At 41.3% G+C, this 25,694-nt stretch overlaps 1 protein-coding gene across 1 annotated transcript in view; it reads right to left on the minus strand.

The window, feature by feature from the left end:
- Nucleotides 1-243: 243 nt before the first annotated feature.
- Nucleotides 244-25,694, minus strand: part of LOC115464856 (centromere protein J-like) — a 139,283-nt gene continuing 113,832 nt past the window's right edge. The window contains exons 17-20 of the mRNA XM_030195213.1: nt 22,842-22,982; nt 14,601-14,685; nt 8,092-8,212; nt 244-789 (exon numbers count right to left, since the gene is read on the minus strand). Of these exons, the coding sequence (XP_030051073.1) occupies nt 600-789; nt 8,092-8,212; nt 14,601-14,685; nt 22,842-22,982 (537 nt within the window). The 3' untranslated portion in view covers nt 244-599. The remainder of the gene's footprint in view (nt 790-8,091; nt 8,213-14,600; nt 14,686-22,841; nt 22,983-25,694) is intronic.

The raw sequence follows: 25,694 nt of genomic DNA on the forward strand, positions 1-25,694 counted from the left end.
GCTCCCAAGTTTGGCTTAATTTTGGGCATAAATTTAGGTGCTCAGCTCTTTTTTGAATATCAGGCCTATAGAAAAATAAGATTACAATTTTCTTGCCAATTGTTAAAAAACATTTCTACACCTATAGAAACAGTCTCCTGGTGCACCACCAGAAATTTTTTCCTTCTCTTCTCTGTTGCTCTGCAAAAGTTTCATAAAACACAAATTTGACTATGCCTACAGAAAGTACTTAGCATTGAAGTGAAAAGGATACAGAATTTAATTATGGTTCTGTTATGGCTCTACTGCCATTCTTATCAGTAGACTTCTCCAGAAGCCCAGTAAGGTCCAAACTGACCATTAAGTAATTGTCTTTACTAGTCTCCCCTTTACTACAGACTAGATAATACATCATACTGATATAGTATATTTTACCTATTAAGTGACTGATGGTGGGAAATCCAGTATCACTGAAGCATCTCTTAACTATCAGGATACGGTTAGCTAAGAAAATGTGGATGCAGGTGGGAAAAAGAACCTTTTCAGCCTACTGCACAAAAGCGATAATAGAGATATAAAATACAGCTTGAACGGCACTTTGCAGCTAACAGATAATGGAATTATTTATTGTCAATGATAATATTGCCTTCTTGGTCTTTTATCCGAACCCGTCCAGAGGAATACTTAGTTTCCTGACGACCATTTGAATATACTGTTTTTATAGTGCCATCGGGGTACTCCCTCCTCTTAAAATGTGCGGTGTGAATCTCCTTCTGGCCATTGCTGAACACCACTGTTTTATCTCCGTTTCTGAAAATTAAAAAGAATTTTAAAAACATACTGGATACCACTGTTGGAGATGCACAAACAGGTTACGGTTGCACAGGGGCATGGCTATAGGCATGTGATTCTCCAGAAACACTGAGAGTGCATCTATCTGGGTCGTATCTATGAATTTTTAGTGGCACTCTATGGACTAGTCCACTGAAAAATCTTATAGACTACCCTGAAACTATCCAGATACTCAGCCACTATTGGACAGCTATACAATCAACTGCCATGGTTTCTAGTTTGATCCTGCAGTTATTCTATGGGGAACAAAGGATCCTGTAGCAAAGGATGGACTTTCCAGCCCTTCCCATGTTATCATGGCAGAGTGTGGTACACTGGCAAAACTACTGGGTATATAGTTATAGTCAGTCATCAGAATGGGAGATCCATGGCACCTCAAAATTTTCCTCTATCTCCACCTCCATCCCAGAAGTTGTTTCCTTCCTTACCTCCATCCCCATGTGTGGCAACATTCCAACCGACATAACACCAAAAGCATCAGGGTTGGCAAGTGTGGGGTCTTGAGCATCTGCACATGATCAAGGTCTGATGACTCCTATCCCTTTTGAACTTTCTGTTTTGGAGAGGGCAGACGTCAGCAAGCCTTAAGCATGCGCAGATGCTCAAGGCCTTCCCACTTATGCCGGTTGGAGCGCTGCCACATCGGGGAAAGGAGGTAAGGTAATAAACATATCCCAGGAGATGTGGAAGGAAGATCGGTGGTGGTGGTGTTTGGAGAAGGACAGAAATTAGCAAGGTTACAGGTAGTGAAAGACAGATTGGGGGAAGGGAGGCAAGTTTATGAGATGGAAGAGAAGGGAAGGAGAGATGCTAAAGTTGGTGGCAGAGCCGAGGCACAGCTTGGGTGGGGTTGGGGGCAGAACTTGAGAAGGGTTGGGGTGGAGCTCCCCCCCCCCCCCCCCAAAAAAAAAAAATCAAAAAGTTCCTTGTAAATAGTTATGTGAAGGCCCAATTTACATAGAACATAAAAGATCGAACTTGAAATATCTAAGTCAGCATTTGCTCAATTTCAGCAGTATTTTAGAAAAGGATCTGCTGACACAGAGCTTTTTCTAACATACTTGCAGATGTGCACATGTATTAACTGGTACATACAGCAGATGCAGCAATTACATTTATTTATTTCGAGCATTTGATATACTGCCAGAAGGCCTACACATAGGCAGCTAAATGGTTTACATTATAAAATAAACAAAGTAAGGAAAAGGAGAGGCCAAAATACAGAGAGAAGTGAAAGCCAAACTGAGGAAAAGAGTCAAGAAGCTGCAGAGACAGAGAAAGGGTGAGCTTTCAGAGCTTGTCTGAAAGCAGGGAGAGAGGGCTGGTTCCTAATGCGCAATGGTAATTTGTTCCAAAGTTTGGGACCTGCATCTCGAAAAGCTATGTGACGGGAGGTGGAGATACGAAGTTGGTTCGGGGAGGGTAGAACTCAAAGGTTATTGTCTGCCGAGTGGAGACAACAGAGGTGGGGTGTAGGGGATGAGATGTCTCTTAAGGTAGACTGGGGCAGAGGGAGCTCTGGATTTATAAACCATATTGAGAATCTTAAACATTATCCATGCAGAAAAAGGCAGCCAGTGTTCAGAGCAAAGAGGGTGACTCGATCGAAATGTGGGCATTGTTTAGTATTTAACAGTTGTGGTTTGCACCAACTGGAGACATTTGAGAGAGCTAAGGAGAAGACCAACATAAAGGAAGTTACAATAATCAAAGTGTGAGATGACAAGTGCGAGAATGAGGGGGCAAAGAAGAGCAGCTCACAAGAAGGGGCAAACAGAGTGAACCCTATGGAGAGCAAAAAAAGACAAGTGGAGGATGGAGTCGATCTGTGGCTTGAATGTCAGATACGTGTCAAAGGTGACACCCAGAATTTTAATAGAATCTTTGAAAGGAAGCAAAGTACCATTCAGTGGTGGGGGGGGGGGGGGGGGGGGGGGGGGAGGAAGAAGACACATTCCTAGAACATGGGAATAGGATAGATTCATATTTAGCAGTGTTGAGATACAAGAGGTTGTTTGGTAGGTCCAGCAGAGAGGTAGCTAGAAAACCATGTGTAGATAGTACCACAAAATCAAAGGCAGATGAAAGATCAAGTGAGATCAGGACAACTGAGGCATGCTGATTTACAGAGGCATGGATAAGGTTGTAGAGAGCAAGAAGAAGAGTTTCAGTACTGTGATGTAAGTGGAAACCAGCTTGGTAGGAATGAAGAACATTACTACACTCAACATGATCATCCAATTACGAATGGAAAAGGGAAGGATAGAAAAAAGAGCAAAAGTTAGGGAGGGAAGGGTCAAGATGTTTTTTTGTTTTTTTTTAAAGGGGAAAGATGAGGGCATGCTTCCATGAAGAAGGCACTCAGAAAGAGAAGATGAAACCAAAGGCAAAAGATGAGGAACGTCGTCTTGTGAGAGGCAATTGGTGAGAAGGGTTAAGGAAGGAAATGGTCTTTAACAGGGAATAAGAGGTAGGCAGATTGAAGGAGGACCAAGACTAAGATGCATGAAGGGAGGGTGGGGAAGAGTCAGGAGGGGCAGAAAGTGAGGGGGAAGGGATGTAAGGAATGCAAGGAGAAGGGCTGCATGAAGTGAAACAATCTTGGACTGCCACAAGAAGGCAAGTGTGTCAAGTTGGAGCAAGGAGGGGTTTGTAATCAGGTGAAATAGAAATGCTGGAGCAATGGAATTTCAGAGCCAAAAGAGAAATCTAATTTGTGGCCTCTCTCATTTATTTATTTATTGCATTTGTACCTCACATTTTCCCATCTATTTGCAGGCTCAATGTGGCTTGCATAGTACTGTCAAAGGCGTTTGCCCAGTCGGTTGATAACAGATACAAGGTTGTAAAGTGATCGTATGAGTTATAAGTGGAGGGTCGGAAGGGATGAAGATTGCGTGTTGTCCAGTACGATTATAGTCATACTGTGTTGCTGGGTGAAGATGTTTACGTGGGGTTGTTGGGGTAGGCCGTTTGAGCTCATGTGTAACCATCTCAGAATCTAAAATCAAATTTAAAGACTCTAAATACATTGTAAATTGTAACACATGAGGATCAGAGTGCTATTCCAGGTGTAAATTAAGATCACCTAAAATTATCAAATTAGAGAAGTTCACAGAACAATAAGAAATTATCTTATTGGCTCATCTCTGTAATAAATGTTTATCTTAAACTCCTCTCCTGAGTTTTGGCTGATTGACTGTCAACATATTTGCCTGATATTATTGGAGATGATCAGGTTGGTTTTGTGAAGGCCCAGCAGTCGGCCTGCAATATCAGAAAGGTGTTATTGGCTATGTCCCACTGCCAGCAGCACAGGGAGCCTTCTCTGCTGGCCAGCTTGAACATGGAGAAGACCTTCGGTAAAGTCTAATGGGAGTTCTTGTTTTCAACTCTACGACTATCGGGTTGGTATTTAGATGCTATTCAGACTCTCTCTTATGAGCGGAAGGCCTCTTTAATAGTCAACAAAGTATGGACGCCTCCTTTCCTACTGAAGTAGGAACCAGAAAGGGTTGCCCTCTGTCCTCCTTGCTCTTCTTAATATCTTTGAAACCTTTGTTATGTATGTGGTTCAGGAGGGGTAGAGGGAGTGCTATTAGGGGACAAAATAGTTAAGATATTAGCATTTTCTGAAGACCTATTATTGATATTGACAAATCCGTCTTCTTCATTATTTAATTTATTGAACTTGATTGAGGACTAGGGTAGACAGTCGGACTTTTGCTAAAACTTGCAAAAATCTAAAGCACTCCCAGTACTTTCTAATGTTAAGACAAATTGGAAGGAGCATTTGTCAGTTTGGGTAGACACATCCCTTAAGTATTTGGGTACCATCATTACAACAGATTTGACAGAACGTTACAAGCTAAATTTGTCCCTCATATTGCAAGAGACTCAACATAAGCTTGCATTGTGGCAATCTTGCCCCCTTCTCCCTGAATAAGGAGTATATATCTTTACAATATGATTGTCATACCTTGTTGGCTAAATAATTTCAAATGTTCTCCTTATATCTAAAAGGTAGGGATGAAAAGCATTTCCATAAGTTGTTACAAAATTATATGTGGAAAGACAAAAAGCCCAGACTGACTATCCACAGAGCCATCCAGCCTAATGTGAGGCATAGGATGTTATTGAGTCATATGTACCATATTAATGATTGATGTAGGGGCACAATGGAATTTTGTATGACATCAGAAGAGGTAAAGTTAAAGCCCAGACTTCATTTTAGTGTGTCCCTACAAACTCCAACAGGAAAATTACCATTGGTATTAAAGGGCTTCCTGCTTCTCTGGCCTTTACATGACATGTGGTGATAGATATGCAGCAATCTTAAAATTTCATCAACAGTGTCACCATTCCTTGACATTCATCATAATCCAGAGTTTCTACCAAGAAGTGAAAACACAGTGTTTTGGACCGGGATGCAAAAGGCATCTGTTATCTACAGTGCATTTTTTCTAGTGAAAAAGGTGCCGGTACTCAAATGCCAGGCCACCCCTTCAGGGGTGGAGTGATCACTGAGGGACCCACCCCACAATAGCCAGGCCCCCTGCAATCAGTCACAGAATCTATGACAAGGCAGAATTGGTGTGAAGAGCCTGAACTCTTTCATTAAAACATGGGGACCATGGGTCAATTTTAGAAGACATTGGAAAAGGTGCCAGTACTCAGTACCCCCAAGTACCCCTCAAAAAAAGCTCTGGTTATCTATGTCATATGGTAAAGGACGATGGACCGATGAAAGATTTTGTGGCGTTGCAAGCAGAGTATAATTTGGCAAGAAGCAATATGTATGCTTGCTGGCAGTTGAAGCATTATGTTTGTGGACTACCGAAAGAACATTTGAATGAGGAGGTGTGGGAAAAGCTTGCTACAATGTATACACTGGGTTTCTAGCTCATTATGTGGCACTTCAGGAAGCAGCACCTCCAACTCATTGGTCAGAGGAGTTACATAAGGACATCACAGAAGACTTTTTCCAGATGTCTGAAACAGCTCCGTGGGGTTTTGGAGAACATATATTTGTGGGAACTGCAGTATAAGTATAAATGCGACTCTACATATCACCTCAAAGACCTCATGCAGCTTCCGTACAGCAACATGACAGATGCCCCAAGTGCAAAGCTTCAGATGCTCATCTGGGCCACATGTTTTGGTCTTGCCCTCGTATAGCTCACTTGACTTGTTTGGAGAATATAACATTCCTTTCCCTTTTCCAAAAGAATGAAAAGGATTTTTAGGTAAAGCTATCCTAATGTAATATTGCTCCTCTGGTTAAGTGAAGCACCATCGCTAGCATTGTGGCTCATTCAAATGATACATCTGCTCAGTATGGAGAGGTATGGAATCACAGACATTGCCTCAGTGAAAGGGGTGGCATTTCAACAGATCTGCGAACACTTCTTGGGTCACCTTCACTCCCATGGCATGCAGTCAGATCTTGAACTTCCTATAGTGTATTTATGGAACTGTTAGATAATTTCTGATTGATGGTTAAACTGGGGCGGCATCCCAGGAGTATAGGTAGGAGTGAAAAGGAGGGGGGATGGGAGGGAAGGTGTTATTTGATATTATAGTAAAAGTAGGAAGATGTTCAAGGCATGTCTAGTATTGGAACATCAGGTTATTACAGCTATCTGTCCTTTTGGGAGAGACTGCATATATATCTTGGAGATTTTTTTTGTATCAATTTTTATTAGAAATTGTTTTTTTTCAAACAACAGATCCCAAACATTAGAAGCGTATCACATAGTATACACAAAAGGCAATTTACAAAAATGAAATATGGTAACAGCATACCTTCCTCCCCACCCCCACTCTAATACCCCAATGACAAAGAAAACAGAACATAGGTTACTTTTGTAGCTGTTTGTGTTCATGTCTTCCTAATAAAAATTATTTAAATATAAAAAGTTAAAAGTGAAGGTAATAATTTTCTTTATAGACTTAAATTTGGCATTATGTAACTACCTGATCTGTATCAAAGACCCACACTATAAAATCATGACTGTTGTCCAAAACCCTTTGTTAGGTCATGCAAAAAGTACTTTACTCCCCTCTCCCCTGGAGAAATTCCTCCCTATGTCCATGCAGAACTAAACAACAGAGGATTAAGAAGAATCACTGTCGTACAGTAAGCCCTCATGTAAATCTGTGTGTGGTTCTGAGACCCAACAGAATATACCTATGTATTCCCTTTGTGAAATGGGAAATATGTGTGTAGATTTTTGTCCAACCCAAGCCCCACCCAAACCACCCTCTCTTGAAATCTCTATGTGGCGTGGATCTCCATGTATAAATACTGGCTTTCTAAAATTGTTATTTATACATGTATTAGATCTACACATGTAAATGCTGCTATTTACTTGTGGGGATGCTTTTAAAAATAGACACAATAATTCTTTGGTTGGAAGAAAATAGGAAGTCCACACTTTTTCTAATTCAGAGCTTCCCAAATTGTGGGACAGGATGACAAATGGGACAAAAAAAAAAAAACAACACAACCTACCACTGGTGTCACAAACTAGGTGAATCATTATTCTGCATCTCCCAAGATCACACAATTTTATTTGACCACAGTCATGGGATCACAGCTACAAAAAGACTGGAAAGCACTCAATCCCTAGCAGGCATTTTTGTGTAGAAAACAAACGGGAAGTGATATCATTTGTTAGCACTGTGAAAAAAATTCCTTCACAACCTCAAATAATGGCAATTAACTTATGTTCTTAGAACAGCATTTTCCCCCTACAGTATAATTTTATATTATCACGTCCAGCGATATTTTTTCTCAAAAACGCTTGGCCTTATTCAAACATAGTGGTAAAATTTCTCCTTTGTATGCGTTACACCCCCCCCCCCCCCCTCTCCTATTCCTAAAATAGAGGTCTAAGGAAGAGTGTTATTTTCAGTTCTGGATTGATGGTAAATCCAAGAATGTTTTTTCCCTGTTATTTGTTTCTCTCTGTATTTTTTAACAAGTGTATTTGACTTGTAAAAATCTGAAATTATAATAAATAATTAAATTAAAAAAAAAAATGCTTGGCCAGGTGTTTTTAGGTGATCAAAAATTGTGCCATAATCTCACCCACAAGAAGATAATATATTCTGTTGAAGTTCATGAAACCAATTGCACTTTAGCCAGAAAATTATGATCCTCTTTTGCTGGTTGCTTTTGTGGAAAAAAATCATATCCAAAATTGCTAAGGGACTCACTAATTATTGTCTACTTATTACAATTTAAGCAGCACTTACTTTTCTACTTTAACAATAGTACCATCTGGAAAAGTGGTCTCTTCATGCCCATCTTCATACAGATGTTTTACTGTTCCATCTGGAAACACAATTTCTTTGGTACCATCAGGGTGGTGTTTTTCTATGAACAAAGCAAAGTCATTAAGGTATCTAATAGGAATCTGTTCTATAAAGGACATAGGTGCCTACTTTCTCTTTTAGGATACTTGCATAGCAGTTAGGCATAAGCACTTACGCCAAGTTACATGTGTAAATGTGAGTTCCATGCCACCCACAAAAAGAACACAGCAAAATGAACTTTTTGGTGTGTTGGATACAGCAGAATACATCAGTTGTTTTATATACTACACTTCCGGATGATGTCAGACTGCTGATACAGGCCACATAACCAAAACACAGCCTATGTCAAGTCTGTACACAATTGGCGGCTGCCTTTATTTTACAGGTACTGGGTCTGTCCCTAGTGGGCTCACAGTCTACTGTTGTACCTGGGGCAACAGAGGGTTAAGTGACTTGCCTAGGGTCACACAGAACTGCAGAGGGAACTGAACCTGGTTCCCAAGAATCTCAACTCACTGCTGACCATCAGACAGCAGTGGGAATTGAGCCCAGTTCCCCAGGTCTGCAAACCGGTACACTAACCATTAGGCCACTTCTCCACTGTGTCCTTTTTGTGTGCTGAGAACTGTGGAGGTCAGTTCTTCCTTGCTTTGTCATGTGACCACATCCAGACTCCATTTATGCGTATACTCACCTGTCAAATTCATACTATGTAAGATATGTGCATCTTCATAGAATAGCGCTTAAGTACATATTTGGCATTTACATGCAAATGTGTACACATATGTGCTTACATGCCAGTATTCTAATCATTTATATGTACAGCCTGTAGGCCAAGAACATCCTGGCTAGTCCAAGTTTGACATCACTGGGTTTTTGGAATCTTCTCTGGAAGTTGTAACTCAAAGAACTATTATGATTGTTACTTTTGTGCTTGAGAAAGACTGCAACAATATTCTACATCTTTATTTTATACATATTAATAATGAGCTTTTTGGATCTAAAATTTGAATTTTTCCTGATCTTTCTAGGGTTTCTCAAAAGAGACACCAGGAATTCCCGGCTCTCCACCCCAATAATTTTACTTTGAAATGTCCTTGTCTATACCTCAAAATGAAGCCATCATGATTTTGGAAGATCTTTTAGAAGCACGCCCTAAACCTATTACTGTCCCTACGGAATTTTTGTCTCAATTACTTCGAATTGCCTTGTGTAATAACTATTTTATTTTTGATCGTGACTTCTATATTCAACTTTCATGGGAGCTGCATTTGCCCCTGCTGTGGCTAATCTTTTTATGTCTCATTTTGAGGAACAATAAATCTATAAACTAACATCATTTAAACAAGTGTTGTGTTGGTGGCGATATATAGATGACATTTTTGTCATCTGGAATGCAGACGAAGATAGTTTAAATCATTTTGTATCTGAATTAAATTCTTGTCATCCTACGATTAAATTTCAATGTAATTTCCACCATCGAGAAATTAATTTTCTAGATGTTTTGGTTTCTTTAAATAATGGGACATTAGAGACTGATCTTTATACTAAAGCTACTGATCGTAACAATTTACCGTTTGCTCAATTTCTGCGGTACAGAAGAATTTGTGATTCTATTCAGAAATATCAATGTTCGGCTCAACACCTTAAGGAGAAATTAATGGATAGAGGTTATCCCAAAAAGATGATTAAACACGCATATAAATGTGCTCTTTTTAATCATCGTGAATTTCTTTTAGAATCTAAACAACACAAATCAAGTGAGATGATTATCCCCTGCATTATGCAATATTCTTCTATGTCCCCTCAGATTGCCAAAATTATCTACAAACATTGGAATATTCTGTCTACACATACTGTTTTTTCCAATCATAAATGTATGGTATCGTATTCGAGAGGGGCTAATTTATCTGATTTACTATGCCGCTCTGATGTATGGACATATAAAAATCTTGATAATTATGGTCATAGAAAATGCGGGAGATGCACCATGTGTGATATTATGCTAGAGACTAATCAAATTTGGGATAACACTAACAACAGATCCATCCAATTAAGATGTACTACTACCTGTACTACCAAAGGGGTTATCTATCTTATCACGTGCCCATGCGGACTTAGATATATAGGTCAAACGAAACGTATGCTAAAAACACGACTTATTGAACATAAATCTTGCATGGTTAACAAAAAACTTCATATGCCTTTGGTCAAGCATTGCATTCAAGAAGAACATACTTTTGGCCAACTGCGATGTGTTGTTATTGAGCATATCCCGGACAATGGAAGATGGGGTGATATTTCAAGATCCTTACATCAAAAAGAACAAAGATGGATTTTTCGATTACATACTGTATTTCCTGATGGCCTTAATGGCCCTATTGAATGGGAAGCTTTTTACTAATTATTTTGGAGATTTTTGATGTATCTGGAATATTGGTTGTTTCCTTTAAGGAAATGATGTCATCTTTATTATGCTTCCGGTCTACCTATATAAATAGCCGTCAGTTTTGCTTGAGAAATTGCACGATACGGAAGATGTCATAATTCCTCCTGAAGAAGGAACGAAACAGCATGAATTCTATGGCTGTCGAGGAGAGGGAGAAAACGAGAAAAGCTGTGTGATTTAGAGACAGATAAGCTTGTTCTTTGTATATGGAGGCGTCTCCCGATAATTTTGTCTTGGGATTTGAAGCTAAGTACTCCAACTGTTACTGAAGTGACTCTTTGCTACTGGCTCTTCTCGTTTAGTTATTTGGGTTTTTTTCCCCTTCCGTTCTACAGTTGCCATCTCCATGTCTCTATATTGTTGACGACATTATTAACTTTGTCCAATATATGAACATTTTTGAACACAATTTCTCTGTTTTTTACTACAGATTATCTTAAGTATTTTACTCTGTAGGTTTTTTTCAGAGAATTGTGGGCCTGTGATAAAAGCTATATCAGGTGTGTCCACTGAGTTGGTACCCTGGGCTATTGAGGCCTCTTTATTTAAATTTAATTGTTATATGGACGTTAATGTGGTCACTCTATAGAGCTACTTAGAGCTCTTTTTGTTTAGTTTCTATTATCATTGCTCTAAGCAGATCTTTTGAATTTTTTGTTTTAGAATGTCAGTTTTGTTTTTTGATCCAAAACAGATTAGGGAATTTCTTGAAGCTAAAGAAGAGGTTCATCCCACGGTTTGATTCTCGGGTATATATGCTTTCACTATAAGAGTGGGCTGATAAGAGGGAAGGGGATATATGTATTATTTCCCTGCTTAGCTTTAATTTTGGGATTCTTTTCCTCATTATTGTGGATGAATGTTTGTAATATTTTCCTTTTTGTTATTTAGTTATATGGAAATTGATTTTTTGATTGCTTATCATGGATATTTTTTGAAGTGATGTATTATTGAATCTGTATAAATTTTAAAAAATAATAAAATATATTCCATAGATCCCTTGTCCCATGTGATACTACTTTCTCAAACTGAGAGGTGTAATGTAAGTTCTACATAAAATCTTGTAACAACTCTCTAACAGTTGGGATGAAACTGAGGTTTTCCATAAGCTCCTATGTACCATAGCTTTACACTGAACTCTTGACCCGGATCTGTCTCCCATACTTTCATATATCCCATTTTAACCTCGCATTGCCCCCTAAGAAAGGCATATAAATTTGATAGTGCTCCCCTGGTTCCCTTAAATGTGTAAATAATTTCTCAAATAGTAAAACCTGCACCCTTAGCCTCTTATCGACATTATATAGCAAGGATTCATCAGAGCTATTTATTTATACTTTCTAAATTTATATTCGAACTATCTAAAAATTCTAGAGCTGCAGATAGCAATACCAGTCCCTTGTGGCCATCCTATACTTTATAGAGTTCCAAAATCAATAAAAGGTGTCATCCTCTCTTATAAACTACCCAATGCTGCCCAATCCCTTATTTACCCACAACCTATATGAGGGTCCGTCCATCCCATGTGCATATTCCTTATTACCTCTAACAAGCATAAGTCCTGAGTATTGCCTCAAGGGATCTTGCACTCCTTCCCAAATCTGTAATGCAAATACCGTAAATGGGTGGACAGGCTTGACCTCGTATCATATATCCTTTGACATAAAGCTACGCCCACAGATAGGGATACCTCTTAAGAATGTTTGTTGAAAGTGCACCTACAACCTTTTAGATGTTTCCTGCTTCCATTTCAAAACCTTTCGGACCTGTACTGCTTTATAGTACTGCCACAAATTAGGGACTCCCAAGCCACTGTATTCTCTGCTACTATGTAGTATCTCCTGTCCCACTTTAGTTGACCTTCGTCTCCAGATAAAACTAAAAAGGTTCCTTTGAAGTAGCTATACTCGTGAGATAGTCATCATCACTGGCAAGGTCAAGATTAGGTATAATAGCTCGGGTAGGATCATTATCTTTACCAAGGAAATTCTCCTCAGCTAGGACAGATGGAGCAACTCCCACTTAATTAAATCCTGTTCCATTGATCTCCATAAAGTATTGTACTTTTTATAATATATTTCTTTTAGACTGGTAGCTGCACTCCTAAATACAGTAGTCTCGATTATCCATAAGCATAAGCCTTGCCATACTGGGACAGACCAAAGGTCCATCATGCCCAGTATCCTGCTTCTAACAGTGGCCAACCCCAAAAGAGTAAAAATTTTATGCTGCTTATCCTAGAAATAAGCAGTGGATGCAAACAGGACCGGGCCATTGTCAGGTAAGTGAAAAGTTGGATAATACGGAAAACAATGTTTACTAATATAACCCTGTAGGTTAGAATATGTTTTTAAATAAAAATACTGTACCTGGTCAACAGGATTGGGTCTGGGTGTTCTGGGTCTGGAGGCCTGCCAAGTAAATCCATTTGAACCTTCATCAGACATTCCTTAACACCTATATAAGTTTGATGCTTCTGAAGCATGGCTTGAGCGTAGCTATGCGCCCCCATGCATTCAAAATGGTCTAAAAAGCATATACTGCCAACAATTTTCTCCTTGACTGTATAGTCATGCAAGCACATGATAATATCCCTGGGGAGGTTATTAACACTCGGCCCCAGAGACCTATGTGCTCAATCCAGTTTAATTTCAATTGTGTCCCTCTCTGGGTTTTTTCTATCAAGCACTGCATTGTAGATTGCTTTTGCTATCTCCACACAGTTCTTGCATATTTCAGTGTTGGGGACTCCATGTAAGTGCAAATTGCTTCTTCTGGAGTGATTCGTTAAATCCTTAATTTTCAGTTCCAAACTTTATTAGCAGTTTGTAAACTGTGGATCAGCTGCCTTAGACCATGAAAATCCTCTGTTATTTCATCCAGCCTGCTTGAACTAAAGAGTTTGCGTATTTCCCCCTAAACACCGCCTGCTCCTCTCTCGTTAGTCGGAGATGACCACCAATTGAGTTGGCTGCCTCCTGCCCACTTTCTTTGGCATTATTGTTCATACAAGTGACTGCCTCCTTGTGGCTTTCTCCTCTGCTGCCAGCACAGGTGTAATCTTTGATATTCGCAGTTTTCCACACCATTTGGCTGACTGTCCATGGAAATCTCTGCTACGTTTCACACCGATTTTGAAAGATGGAAGGAGATTAATGGAACTTAACAGCTGTTTGAATGGAGCATACAGATCCACTGTCCATCCAAGTGGATGTCATTTCCTCCCCCTAAACAAAACAATTTTAACATCCTACAGGCACCAAAAGAAGCTCCTCTTCCCTCACCAAGCCTTGTACAAATGTTTTAACAACAACAACAAAAAAGTCTTTAACAAAATCTTAAACTTTTTCAAAGATTCTTTAGCATAGTTAATATCTGGAAGATCACTCCAAAGGGCTCGAACTTTCTAAATAGTTGCCTTCCCGAATCTAACCCACAAAGGGAACATCTAAAAATTCAGTGTAGATCTCCTAAAGTCTTGACTAGCTCTGGAGTCACCATCTAAGTCAGCCACATCCACCTAAGTGGATTTTTTAGCTGCCAGAAACTATGGGATTTACTTTTAATCACATAAAATACAGACACTGTAGGGGCATTTTTGAAAATGATGTCAATATGTTACTTATGAACATAATTCATGCCACAGTTTAACCCTCTATAAGCAACACAAAAAGCTGATCATCAAACACAATGTATACTGGGAACCTAAGTTTGTTTATACATTGCCAGTTAAGATTCTCTACTGAAAATTTACTTTTATGCTCTTTGCGGAAGGGATTACCACACATATTAAATAAAGGATAATGGGACTTGGCAAACTGAGGGGGTCTTTTACTAAGGAGCTCTAACATTTCTAATTCATGCTAAAAATCAGCTGGTGCTAGTGAGACACCCAATAGGGTGCCTCAGTGTTTAGCGTCAGCTGATTTTTAGTGCAAGCTAAAGACGCTAGAGCACCTTAGTAAAAGATCCCCTGAATATTGACTGTGAAATCACTTACCTATCTGATTATTCGGAAACTGCAAGACCTCTAGCCCTTCCGGATATGTAGTATGGGTTGTCTGTGCATCTGCATAGTAATAAATCTGAAAGTACAACAAATACCTTCTTACAAAAGACAAAACTTTGACTTTCATTTTAAATTAACACCCTCAAAAACACCTTTGAAACTTTCTTACTATGTATTGCAGTGCTTTGAACAAGATAATTATTGTAATTCTTCCTAAACTCTTGATTGTTTTACTTGTAAAGAGCTTACAGTTTTCTAATTTAGGAGATTTCTGACACTCCTTTGCTCTCAAAGAATTTGTGTGGATTCTATTGCTGTAAAGAAATGCAAAATGAAGCAGAGTGGTTCTGATAAGAAACAAAAAGCAAGTGGGACCACTGCCCAGAAGAAGAAACTCTCATAGGATTTAATTAGCATGCAATATTACTGACAGTAGAGAATAACAGAATTGATAAAACATGACCAGATTGCAGTAGGATACTTTGGTTATCCATTCTCAAACATTCTATGACATGTAGCAGACACTCAGGGGTCCTTTTACAAAGGCACACTGAAAAATGGCTTGTGGTAGTGTAGGCGCATGTTTTGTGTGCGCACTGATCCAATTTTTTAGTGCGCCTGTAAAAAAGGCCTTTTTAAAATTTTTTTCAGAGAACGGACATGTGGCAAAATGAAAATTGCCGCGCGTCCATTTTGGGTCGGAGACCTTACCACCAGCCATTGACCTAGCGGTAAAGACTCCCGTGGTAATGATCTACAAGTGCCAAATGCCACTTGGCGCACGTCCATTACGCTCGCCCAAAAATATTTTTCAGGCGTGCCAAAAATGAAATTACCATAAGAGCCACGCAGTAGTCAGGCGGTAACTCCATTATGGTGCATGTTGGGTGCATGTAGACACTTATGCAGCTTAGTAAAATGGCCCCTAAAACAACAAGCACAAGTGAACCTCCAACAATGGTATGAAATGAGATGAGATGCAGGAGAGGATATGAGAATATTGAAAACTCCAAATATTTGTTTTAGCTTCTTCCTATGATCTAACAATTGTGGTCTAAAGTGTAAGGTAAAATTGAAGCATCTGCTAAAATGTAGAATTATTTTGAGGATGGATTCAAGTACTGGCCCTACATCATGGCCTGCTATTCTCAGCTCTTTTATCTAATATCACTCACTGAAAAAAGACATAGACATCCAGTGTTCAGGAGTAGTTTGAAGGCAATTTAAGATTCAAACATGCAGAACATACAATATATGTCTTACACATTTTTTACACTTCTCCACTAAACTTGGATATAACTCCATTAAATCACTGTCTATCTCTAGTTGTCTCTTGGCTTTCTATGAACCATTTGGTCTAAAAACCTTCAAAATACATAGCTTGTTGGCTTACGGGTCTTCACCCTAAACCACCTCTTGTTCTTGTTCTTTTGGTTCACCTGTAACAGTGACTGACCAAATATCTGGGAATTGTTCTAGATTGTAAACTCTCCTTTGAACAAAAAATTACTAATTTGGTCAAAACTTGCTTTGCAACATTATCAGGCTTATTTTCAAAAGAGAAGGGTGCCCCTCTTTCGACACAAATCAGGAGATGGGAGTCCTTCTCTAAGGGTCGCCCAAATCGGCATAATCGAAAGCCGATTTTGGGCGTCCCCAACTGCTTCCCGTCGCGGGGACGACCAAAGTTCCCGGGGGGGGGGGGTGTCGGAGGGGGACTGGGGCGTGCCTAACAGATGGGCGTCCTCGAGCGATAATGGAAACAAGAAGGGCATACCTGACGAGCACTTGGGCGACTTTACTTGGTCTATTTTTTCTTACGACCAAGCCTCAAAAAGGTGCCCGAACTGACCAGTTGACCACCGGAGGGAATCGGGGATGACCTCCCCTGACTCTCCCAGTGGTGACTAACCCCCTCCCACCCTGAAAAAAAACAACTTTAAAAACTTTTTTTGCCAGCCTCAAATATCATACTCGGATCCATCGCAGCAGTATGCAGGTCCCTAGGGGGAGGGAGGTGTGTGTGTCAGCGGAGGCATAGCGAAGGCATGGACGTCCTTCTTTCAAACATTTTGGACGTCCTGCACTGCCCCCCCCCAGGGATGGCCAAATTTCAAGGGACTGGAGTGGAGGAATGGAGGCATGGCCTAGTGGTTCCAGCACTGGTCTTGTAATCCAGAGGTGGCTGGTTCAAATCCCACTGCTGCTACTTGTGATCCAAAATCAAAATAAATAAAGGGGGTGTTGGAGGCATAGCAGGCATGGATGTCCTTCTCACAGAAACATCCAGGCACAGACATCCTTCTCACAGAAACATCCACATTTTGGACGCCATCACAGGGACGGAGGCATAGCAAAGGACATCCTTCACTCATACTCTTAAAAAAAAAAAAAAAAAAGACGTCCCTGACGAGCACTTGGACGTTTTCATCCGGACTTGTATTTTTTTAAGGTTGTAGATGGCTATTATACACGCAGGTTGTCTGCATGTATGAAGCTGTCTTTGGCATGCACAGAACAGCCATGCATAATGCTTGGCTGCTCTGCACTGGTTTCCCCTCCTAAGGAAGGAAATTGTGTGCAAATGAGCTAACAGCGAGCAGCTCTATAGAAAAAAGTTCTATAGGTTACTATCAGGCTCCTTTTCAAAACAGAAAAACATCCAAAAAGTGGCATGTGTGGGTGACCAAGGTATGGTGTTCTACTAGCATGTACAGTCTGTGTAGAGATCTTGATGCAGTCCTGTTTGTTTAATTTGTTTTCACTAGACGGTGTATTTGTGTTTTAGGGCATGGTGTAATATTTACAAGGCTACCTTTACATGCATAATTGCTTTTTGCATCCTGGAAGTTAGTGCTGTTGTGTAAAAACACAATCAGAACCTTATCATACTATAAGTGTGTGTGTTTTATAGTGGAGAAATTGTGTTGGCCTTACTGAGGTGGCATCAAAACCTTAATTTTAGTTTGTCATAACATCAGAGTATATTCCTTCCCTCCACTACCCCATGATCAGCAGTTTCCTCCCCCCCCCCCCCCCCCCCCACCCCCCACCGCCTTCTAACTGCACTGTGCAGCCATGGAGTTCTCAGAAATATTTGAGCAACTTGGAGGTTCATGAAGAACCTGTTGACTACTACTACTTATCATTTCTATAGCACTACCGGACGTACGCAGTGCTTCACACTTGAACATGTAGAGACAGTCCCTGCTCAATAGAGCTTACAATCTTGCAGTTCCCAATCTCATGAGGTAGAAAAATCAACAAGCGCGCTGAAGGTGGAAGCTGAAGAAGAAGATATGTGCGTGAGAGAGAGGCAGACTGGCTGTGGGAAAATGGGATGTGAGAGAGACAGAAAGAGGGGCAGATGGACTGCAGGTCTCTATAGGGATGTAGGTATCAGCTACTGACACCTTTTTAAAAATCCACTTTAATTCAGTTGCCTAAGAGATCTATATATACCTACTGAAGCTTGCACTGTTTAATTTTCTTTGTCACTTTATTCTCTGGCATTTGATATGTATCTTAATAAAAAGATATTATCTGCCACTAATTTGCTGACCTTTCTGTATGGTTTCAGGCAATTAAGGACAGGCCTGGCCCCGCCCACTTTAGCTTACCCAAACGTGTGAGTCACCTCTTGGATGAGGATAGGTCAGAAGTAGGCTTGGAGAGGGATATAAGGGTATTGCTATACTTTTATTACATAAGTAGCCTCCTAAAACTGTCCTCATGGTATAACATATTACCTGAAGCCCTCAGGAAGACACACCTTAGTGAATGAGGTGCTTAAATTCATTATTTTATTTATTTATTTATTTATTTATTTTCTTCCACCCATTTTAGTCTTAAAAAATAATTGTGCCTCTTTGGCATACTCAGTGAGAATACTGCAATTAACTAGATGTTAGAGTTGTTATGGTAAGTTGGTAAGTATGGTAAGCTGTGCAGGTTCTGTATAACATACCACAGGGCTCAACAAATGCCAGGTGCCTAGGATTTCATACCTTCAAAGGTTTTTTTGTTTTTCTATTCACAAGTGCTGCATCTGAAACAGCTTTCCTGGCTCTGCACAGCGAACGGGCTCTCCACGTATTTGAGCTGCTCTGTGCAGTAGGTTCGAGAAGTCTTACAGGACTTGAAACTGTGAGAGTGACTAACCTTCCTGCACAGCACAGATTAAGTATGTGGAGAGCAAAATTGCTGTGCAGAGCCGGGAAAGCCATTTCAGAGGGAGCACTGTGAACAGGGAGGCAAAAGCTGAAGACTATGAGAGGTCTGGGGGAAGGAGGGGAGGTGGGGGTACAAGAGAGAGGCTGAAGGCTGGAGGGGGGTAGGGAGAGAGATTGACTGGGTTAAGGCTAGAAAGGGGGCATGAGAGAGAGAGACTGACTGGGTTAAGGCTGGAAGGGGGCCAGAAAGAGTCTACAGACTGGGTAAAGACCAGAGAGGGGTGTGAAAGAGACATAGAGATTGATGGGGACATGAGAGACCAATTAGGTTAAGGCTGGGAGGGGCATGAAAGAGTCTTGAGATTGGGTAACGACTGGAGAGGGGCGTGAAAAAGAGAGAGAGAGATTAATGGGGACCCAGGCCATGGTGATATGTGAAACAAAGTGGCAATTGCCTCTTTGCTTCACCTATCAAGGCAGTGCTGTTACACAGCTGACAGCATACTTTGAGAAGGGAAACTGATTGCTCTGCCAGTGACTTGCAAAGGCATTTTGAGCAACTGATTTACCAGTTTCTTTACATAGTAACATAGTAAATGACGGCAGATAAAGACCTGTACGGTCCATCCAGTCTGCCCAACAAGATAAACTCATTTTACATGTTATGTGATACTTTATATGTACACCTTTGTTTGATTTGTCCTTGCCATTTTCAGGGCACAGACCATAGAACTCTGCCCAGCATTGGGACGTAGAATAGGAAAAGAGCCTTAGTAAATCAATTTCTGAAAGAGCTACTGCTGAGCTGGCAGGGGATTCCCATCCCTCTTCTCCCCCTCTCCACCCCTTCAGAAAAAATAAATTCACTGTGGACAATGTTGGATGGGTGGAAATGAAGAAGCGAGAGAGGTTTTAGCTGCTGGCTCCTAAGTTTTTGGGCTGGTTCCTTGATTTAATGAAAATTTGTCAAGGCCTGTCATAGCATACCATGTCTAACCAAGTAGCTCAGTTCACAGAAAAGGATCCACAAAAGTGAATAATTAAAAGCTAAAAATCACTAACAGCAAGATAATCCTGTTCTAATCATAAATTAGTAGGAAGGAAGTTCCAATGCTTAACAGCGACAAAAACTAAATGTCTTTGTAGAAACTGAGTTAGTGACAGAAAAAGAAAGCTTATTCTTGTGCATTAATCTACTGGTTTGATAAGTAGTAGGCAGGAAAGATAAATGAGATAAATAAAATGGGCACATTCCATACACAAAACCTTAAATTAAATCTGGGCCCTTACAGGAAGCCAATGTAAAAATATCAATAATGGAGTGAAACTGTCATAGCGAGATTTGTTCAACAGAATTCTTGTAATAGTATTTTGAAGCAGGGGCGTAGCTACGGGTGGGCCTGGGTGGGCCCAGGCCCACCCAATTTCAGCTCAGGCCCGCCCGGCCGCCCGCCCACCCAAGCGCACACACACTGCATCAGAAACGGTACCCGCTCTGGCTCATCTGATCGCTCCAGACTCGCAGCGGCGAACTGGCGCGGTCGGCGCCAGTAAAAGCAGAAAGCATCCAGGCTCTTCAACTCCGTCCGTCCTTCGCTTCCCTGCCCTCTCAGCGCATCCCGCCTTTCTCTGATGTCATTTCCTTTCGGGTGGGCGGGACGCGCTGAGAGGGCAGGGAAGCAAAGGACGGACGGAGTCGAAGAGCCTGGATGCTTTCTGCTTTTACTGGCTGCCCGCGCCAGTTCGCCGCTGCGACTAGAGGAGGGAACAGGGAAGGAACTGGAAGCCATTTAAAAAATATTTTTCTACTCCCCCGCGCAGCCGTCGCCGTTCACTCAAATCACAGGAAGCAAACCTGTGAGCTGCTACCTGCGTCCACGTTGTCGTTCTGTATTGTTGGTGAGCAGAGGGAAGGATGGGATTGGGAGGGGTGGTGAGTACAGAGTATGGGGAATGGGGGACTAATGAAGTGGGTGAAAGATGGGGGGAGGAATTTAGGAGACTGGGTAAGGGAGAGACAGAGGGGGGACTAGGAGTGCTGGAAAGGGAATGAGAGGGAGATGGTCAAAGGGGAGAGAGGAGCATCGATGGACATGGATGGGAGGACAGGGCCCAGGGAGAGAGGAGAAATTGCTGGACATGGAGGGGAGGGCAGGGGAGAGAGAAGGGTTGCTGGACATGGGTGGATGGAGGAGAGGGCAGGGAGAGAATTGTTGGTCTGGGATGGACGTGAAGGAAGGAAAGACAGGAAGGAGATGCACATGGATGGAGGGGAGAAAGAAGAAATTCTGGACATGGATGGAGGGGAGGGAAGACAGAGAAAGGAGATGCACATGGATGGAGCGGAAGGGAGAGAGAAGAAATGCTGACATGGATGGAGGGGAGGGAAGAGAGAGGAAGGAGATGATATGAGGGGAAAAGGAGGAAAACTGCACATGGATGGAGAAAATAGGCAGAAGCTGGATCCACTGGACAGTCAAGTCTGCGGAGGACCAGAAATGAAGAAGAAAGGAGGAAAGGAAAGAAATAAATGGAAAGGAAGCCCTGGAAACGGAGTAAGGAGGACATATAGCAGCAGAATCGGATACTGGGCCAGCATGATCAGAAAAACAAAGTCACCAGACAACAAAGGTAGAAAAAAAATCATTTTATTTTCATTATAGTGTTTGGAATATGTCCACTTTGAGAATCAGGTGCTCAACATTAAAAATTTATATTTATTTACTTATTTATGGCATTTATCCCACATTAAACATGAATTAGATTGGCACCTGGGATCATTTAATTTTTTTTCCTGGAGAGAGTAATGCATTGCCTCCACCCCTAGGCTCTCTCCCCGGCTATAGCCAGCTCTGCAATTTTGAGGGGAGGTGGACCGGGGGGGGGGGGGGGGGGGGGGGGGCGCAGGTGTGGACTAGGGAGAGAGCCTGTTGTTAAACATTTACCAGTAAACCACTGTCTAGTGCCCACCCATCCAACCTGTTGGCCCACCCAAAAATTGATTTCTGGCTACGCCACTGTTTTGAAGTAGCTGAATCCTTCGTATGGAACTTTTGGAAAGACTGGTATAAAGAGTATTACAATAATCAATTCTTGAGAAGACCACAGCATGTGCCACCTTTTGAAGGTCATCAAGAAATAAGTAAGATTTAATTCTTTATGAATCAAAGTTTACTAAATACAGATGTGACTAAGCTGTGTTTAATTTGAATATCCCAGTTTAATTTAGAATCTAGCTCATTCCTAAACTGTCTATATGAATGGTTTGTGTTATTTTTCAAAGTATCTGGTAGAAGAAATAAAGTTTTACTGATGTGGAGTGGACACCATGATTTGAAAATTTGTTTGTATGGTGACTTGTAAGGGGAAATATCCTAGCACTGTAGCTGGGGAAATATGGAGTCCGTGATACAGAACCAGAGGTACAGCTTTTGTAGCAAGATTCTATCTGATAGCATCATTCAACTAATTCTTCTTATGGGAACAAAATCTGGATTCTATACAGCATTAGATATAAGTACATAAGTGCTTATGTACTTATATCTAATGCTGTATAGAATCCAGATTTTGTTCCCATAAGAAGAATTAGTTGAATGATGCTATCAGATGTAATGATAGTTTTAATGGATGGCAGATACTGGCTGGGGGAGGGGGTTATTATGCATAGAAAGCTCTTGGGGGTTTTCTTGTATTGTTTCTTACAACTAACTTAAAGGCAGGGGAGAAGGGGTTGTAATATGGGAGTGGGCATGATGAGTGGAAATGTCACTTTGGCTTACCCTTTTATTTTTACCCTAAAATCTTCCGTCCATAGACACCATTGGTCTGCTGGCTTCCCTTTCTCCATATTGACTGACAGATCATATGGCCCTGGGAGATCCTAAGGAGAACCACTGCTCCTTTTCTCTATCCTTACAACTAAAGCAAGCATCTTTCCCAAGAGTCATTTGCTGTCTGGGCATTGAATAGATTATATTTGACCACCTGATAGCATTGCATGGATAGGCATTTCTTAGATGCCCATTACTTATTAAGATAAATAAATAAATTATTTACAGACCACACGCTGATCCGACGTGATCTTTTTAATATCTCCGTTGAAAAAGGTCACAGTAGTAGATTTCCCATCTGCACCAATTTCTTTCTTGGTACCATTACGGAAAGTGATGATCCTACGCCCATTAGTTAGTAGCTGCTCTACCTGGGGAAAATAAGAATTGCAATTCAGTATTGATTGTCAGATGAAAACGTCTTGACCCTTCAAGTCTACTCAGGTGCCCCAAGCTCCTGTGTAACTTTAGATCCTATTCAATCTCCGGTTTTTACCTTTTCTTACTCCTACCTTTGTATTTGTCTTTTGCATGTCTGAACTGTATACGTTCTGCACAGGACCACAAATCAGGAGGCAGCCCAGTATATCAGTCAGGATGATAGACAAATTCCTTCATTTTTTGATAGCATGAAGGGGTATGAGGGTTTTGGATGAAAAATTGGCTCTGCAATCTCTTTGGTGCTCCAGTGGACAGTGCAAACTAAATTTTCTTACAGCTTCGATTTAAAGTCAGTTTTACCTTTTCAAGTCACTTGCCTCCACTTTTCAGTGTGTTGCGTGCTGCTTTATAATTTGTCTAAACAGGCAAATCAGAGGGAGCAAATTACTTGAGCGTGCTGTTCACCGCTGCTGCCTTGATTTTCTCTCCTCACATGCTATTCTTGACCCACTACAATCTGGTTTTCGCCCTCTCCACTCAACCGAAACTGCTCTTACTAAAGTCTCCAATGACCTATTACTGGCTAAATCCAGAGGTCTCTATTCCATCCTCATTCTTCTTGATCTTTCTGCTGCTTTTGACACTGTCGATCACAGCATACTCCTCGATATCCTATCCTCACTTGGATTCCAGGGCTCTGTCCTTTCCTGGTTCTCTTCCTACCTCTCCCTCCGCACCTTTAGTGTTCACTCTGGTGGATCCTCTTCTACTTCTATCCCTCTGCCTGTCAGCGTACCTCAGGGTTATGTTCTTGGTCCCCTCCTCTTTTCTATCTACACTTCTTCCCTTGGTTCATTAATCTCATCCCATGGCTTTTCCTACCATCTCTATGCTGATGACTCCCAAATCTACCTTTCTACCCCTGATATCTCACCTTGCATCCAAACCAAAGTTTCAGCGTGCTTGTCTGACATTGCTATCTGGATGTCTCAACGCCACCTGAAATTAAACATGACCAAAACCGAACTTCTCATTTTTCCCCCCAAACTCACCTCCCCGTTCTCCCCATTTTCTATTTCTGTTGATGGCTCTCTCATTCTCCCTGTCTCCTCGCTCGAAACCTTGGGGTCATCTTTGACTCTTCTCTCTCCTTCTCTGCTCACATCCAGCAGACCGCCAAGACCTGTCGTTTCTTTCTTTACAACATCCGTAAAATCCGCCCCTTTCTTTCCGAGCACTCTACCAAAACCCTCATCCACACCCTTGTCACCTCTCGTTTAGACTACTGCAATCTGCTTCTTGCTGGCCTCCCACTTAGTCACCTCTCCCCTCTCCAATCGGTTCAAAACTCTGCTGCCCGTCTCGTCTTCCGCCAGGGTCGCTTTACTCATACTACCCCTCTCCTCAAGTCGCTTCACTGGCTCCCTATCCGTTTTCGCATCTTGTTCAAACTTCTTCTACTAACCTATAAATGTACTCACTCTGCTGCTCCCCAGTATCTCTCCACACTCGTCCTTCCCTACACCCCTTCTCGTGCACTCCGCTCCATGGATAAATCCTTCTTATCTGTTCCCTTCTCCACTACTGCCAACTCCAGACTTCGTGCCTTCTGTCTCGCTGCACCCTACGCCTGTAATAAACTTCCTGAGCCCCTACGTCTTGCCCCTTCCTTGGCCACCTTTAAATCTAGACTGAAAGCCCACCTCTTTAACATTGCTTTTGATTCGTAACCACTTGTAACCACCTACCTCCACCTACCCTCCTCCTTCTTGTACACAATAATTGATTTGATTACTTTATTTTTTGTCTATTAGATTGTAAGCTCTTTGAGCAGGGACTGTCTTTCTTCTATGTTTGTGCAGCGCTGCGTATGCCTTGTAGCGCTATAGAAATGCTAAATAGTAGTAGTAGTAGTTGTCAAGTGAGAAGAGTAAATCAGGCCACAGATGGAACAGACAACACAGACTCAAAAGTCGAAGGGAGCAGTTGTTTATTTGTGACCTGACAAAGCCTGTGTTTCGGCTTATGCCTGCATCAGGGGTCAGTCAAAGTCAGGATGTGATCCTTCTCTACAACAATCACAATATATGAGAATGCTTAAGCAATTCTCATTGCAGCTCCAGAAAGCTCTTTGATTTAGGCAACTTGCTATTGCCTTTAGGAGCTGCAGAACTGACCCCTGAGGCAATCCACTACCCACCTTCCTTTCTTCTGAGTGGATTCAATTTACCACCACCCTCTGCCACCTGTTGGTCAACCAGTTTCCAATCCAGTCGAAAACTCAAAGAACTGTTACCACTTCTACTCCAAAGGTCGATAGTCTACTGGGCAAGCATGTTCTACCTGCTCCTCCAACTGTAAGTACATCTAATCTGTCTTCTAAGGGTGCCTCTTTGAGGTCTGGTGGCAGAACCCGATCCCCACTGGTAGATATCTGGCATGTAGTTTGCAGGACTGAAGATTTGCAGCGTGGGAAGACTGCACAATTATGTGATTTTTCTGTACAAGTAGTGGACTCAGTTTAAGGTTTACAGAGTAACGTTACTGGAATCTTTATTTGATGGTATGTAGTCTCAAGTTCAAACATTGCAGGAAGCTAATGTCTCTTCGATCAAGGGGAACTTGAGACTTCATAATAGGATAGAATCTCTTGAGAATTGTTTGCGGATTAATAACAAGATTTTTGAATTTTCCTATTTCAT

This window comes from Microcaecilia unicolor, chromosome 3 (genome assembly GCF_901765095.1).
Source record: "Microcaecilia unicolor chromosome 3, aMicUni1.1, whole genome shotgun sequence".
NCBI classification, from domain to species: Eukaryota; Metazoa; Chordata; class Amphibia; order Gymnophiona; family Siphonopidae; genus Microcaecilia; species Microcaecilia unicolor.